Below are 2,659 nucleotides of genomic sequence, written 5' to 3'. Positions count from 1 at the left end.
AATCTCTATCAATCCAGATGCTACAACAATATTGTAAACCGGAGAAATTAAGACAAAGTATACCCCCTGGGAGCTAGCTTAGGTCTATCTGAACATCTAATTAGTGAAGCTAATTAACAAGCCTAGAGTGCATGGCAGCCAAGAACAGTAAAGAACTATAGATGACTGCAATTACTTCTTTAGAAACACGTTTCTGTCATACAGTAAAACTCCGACAACTGAAATCAGGCGCAAATTAATTAGCTGTGGTAAATTGGTTGAAAGCCTAACTAATTCTATAATGTACAATAATTTGCATTTATTGGCGGGAATGGACTGCAATCCTTCCATGAATTTTTCATGAAACAACGTACTAGTTTTTGCTAATCTTTCCAATTTCGATCTCTTTTCTTCTCTGAGCAACAACTTCGGCTAATTGGTATACAATGGAGGAAGTAGAGCTTGCGTCCAACTCAAGTGAGGTTTCGGGCACAAACCCACATCCGAAAATGCCCCAACCAATGCATTCAAACACACAGAACCTGGGCAGTGTTTCATTTCTTGGCCTCTTTGCTGCTGCTGATCAAATGGACTATATCTTAATGCTTTTCGGAAGTTTCGGATCGTGTATCCATGGTGCAGCATTTCCTGTATTCTTTGTCTTGTTTGGTGGGATGATTGATTCTTTGGGGCATATGGCTATGCGTTCTAACGAAATGTCTTCCCGGATTTCTGAGGTAAAACATTTCATACACAACCAACAAAAATGATCGAATTTCCAGTGACGTTTTATTATGCATGGTTGATTGTACACGAATCAGCCCCATTAATTAATCACGATTTTCATTCGTCTGCAACATGTTAGCATTAATTCTTTAAAACTGTTCATGTATCTGACATGTCCTTTGATTCATTTGCAGTATGCTTTGTACGTGGTCTGTCTTGGAATTGTTCTTTTTATATCAGCGTGGATAGGTATGTTTCATAATTTCAATTTCAAAAGCACAACTCTTGAGATATGCTGTTGACATTTTGATCCTTCAGGTGTGGCATCTTGGACGCGAACTGGTGAGAGGCAGACAGCTCGTTTGCGATTGAAGTATCTTCAATCAGTTCTAAGAAAGGATATAAGTTTTTTCGACACTGAAGCCAGAGATGCTAACATCATTTTCCACATTTCAAGTGATACAATATTAGTCCAAGATGCAATAGGAGACAAGGTAACAAATATACAGAAACTTAGTCTATACTTGATCTAGAACCATATATAGTGAGATGTTTCGAAAGGAGCACTTACATCTTGTATGATCGTAATGCAGACAGGCCACACTTTGCGTTACCTTTCTCAGTTTGTTGTTGGATTCGTCATTGGATTTACATCTGTATGGCAGCTCACGCTTCTTACTTTAGCTGTGGTTCCACTGATAGCTATTGCAGGGGGTGCTTATACCATAATCATGTCCACCTTATCAGAAAAAGGTGAAGCTGCTTACGCTGAAGCCGGAAAAGTTGCTGAAGAGGTACATACTCAAAACTGCTTTGTGTATCTTGTTCTGTTTTTTATTTTCCTCTACACCTTATGCGTGGTCCTCCAGGTTATTTCACAGATTCGTACTGTGTACTCATTTGTTGGAGAGGACAAAGCTATTGAAACATACTCTGAGTCACTTAACAAGGCACTCAAACTTGGTAAGAAAAGTGGGGTTGCAAAGGGAGTAGGTGTAGGCTTTACATATGGACTGTTGTTTTCTGCGTGGGCAATGCTTCTCTGGTATGCTGGCATAATGGTAAGACATCATGACACAAATGGAGGCAAAGCATTTACAATGATCATCAATGTCATCTTCAGCGGATTGTAAGTTTTCTACTGGCAATATGTAATAATGGGATTTTTGGATTTCAAAATTTATTGAAAGCAAACCTTTAATCTTGTAGTGCTCTTGGTCAAGCTACTCCAAACCTGGCTGCCATTTCTAAAGGCCGAGCTGCTGCTGCAAATATCATGAACATGATTGAATCAGATTCTAATTCCTCTAATGTATCAGACAAGGGAGTAGTGTTGCCAAAAGTAACAGGGAAGATTGAGTTTTGTGATGTTTCTTTTGCCTATCCATCACGACCCAACGTGGTGTTCGAAAACCTGAGCTTTTCGATTAGTGCTGGCAGGACTTTTGCAGTTGTTGGTCCCAGTGGTTCAGGAAAGAGCACCATTATATCCATGGTTCAACGATTCTACAACCCCTCTTCAGGTATATAACTACATATCACATATACAACAATCCTTTCCATGTGTATATGCAAATACTGTGGCTAATTAATGCAGCAACGTTTCATAGGTAAAATACTGTTGGACGGAAATGATGTTTCAACTCTACAACTGAGATGGCTACGGGAACAGATGGGATTGGTAAGTCAAGAACCAGCATTGTTTGCCACTACTATAGCTGACAATATCCTGTTTGGTAAAGAAGACGCCGGCATGGATGAGATCATAGAAGCTGCTAAAGCTGCCAATGCACATTCTTTTATTCAAGGTTTACCTGATGGCTACAAAACTCAGGCTGGAGAGGGAGGAACTCAGCTTTCAGGAGGGCAGAAACAGAGAATAGCTATTGCTAGAGCAGTTCTGAGAAACCCGAAATATTGCTCTTAGATGAGGCCACTAGTGCTCTAGATGCAG

The 2,659-nt window shown here is 39.9% G+C and overlaps 1 protein-coding gene across 1 annotated transcript in view; it reads left to right on the top strand.

The window, feature by feature from the left end:
* Positions 1-425: 425 nt before the first annotated feature.
* Positions 426-2,659, top strand: part of LOC101306304 (ABC transporter B family member 13-like) — a gene marked incomplete at its 3' end in the record, with an annotated part of 9,443 nt that continues 7,209 nt past the window's right edge. The window contains exons 1-7 of the mRNA XM_004292890.1: positions 426-716; positions 900-954; positions 1,024-1,199; positions 1,299-1,499; positions 1,575-1,834; positions 1,915-2,228; positions 2,316-2,624. Coding sequence (XP_004292938.1) covers positions 426-716; positions 900-954; positions 1,024-1,199; positions 1,299-1,499; positions 1,575-1,834; positions 1,915-2,228; positions 2,316-2,624 — 1,606 coding nt within the window. The remainder of the gene's footprint in view (positions 717-899; positions 955-1,023; positions 1,200-1,298; positions 1,500-1,574; positions 1,835-1,914; positions 2,229-2,315; positions 2,625-2,659) is intronic.

This window comes from Fragaria vesca, linkage group LG2, assembly GCF_000184155.1.
Source record: "Fragaria vesca subsp. vesca linkage group LG2, FraVesHawaii_1.0, whole genome shotgun sequence".
In the NCBI taxonomy this organism is placed as follows: Eukaryota; Viridiplantae; Streptophyta; class Magnoliopsida; order Rosales; family Rosaceae; genus Fragaria; species Fragaria vesca.
The sequence above is the reverse complement of the archived record's forward strand: the minus strand, read 5'-3'. Positions and strand labels throughout refer to the sequence as shown.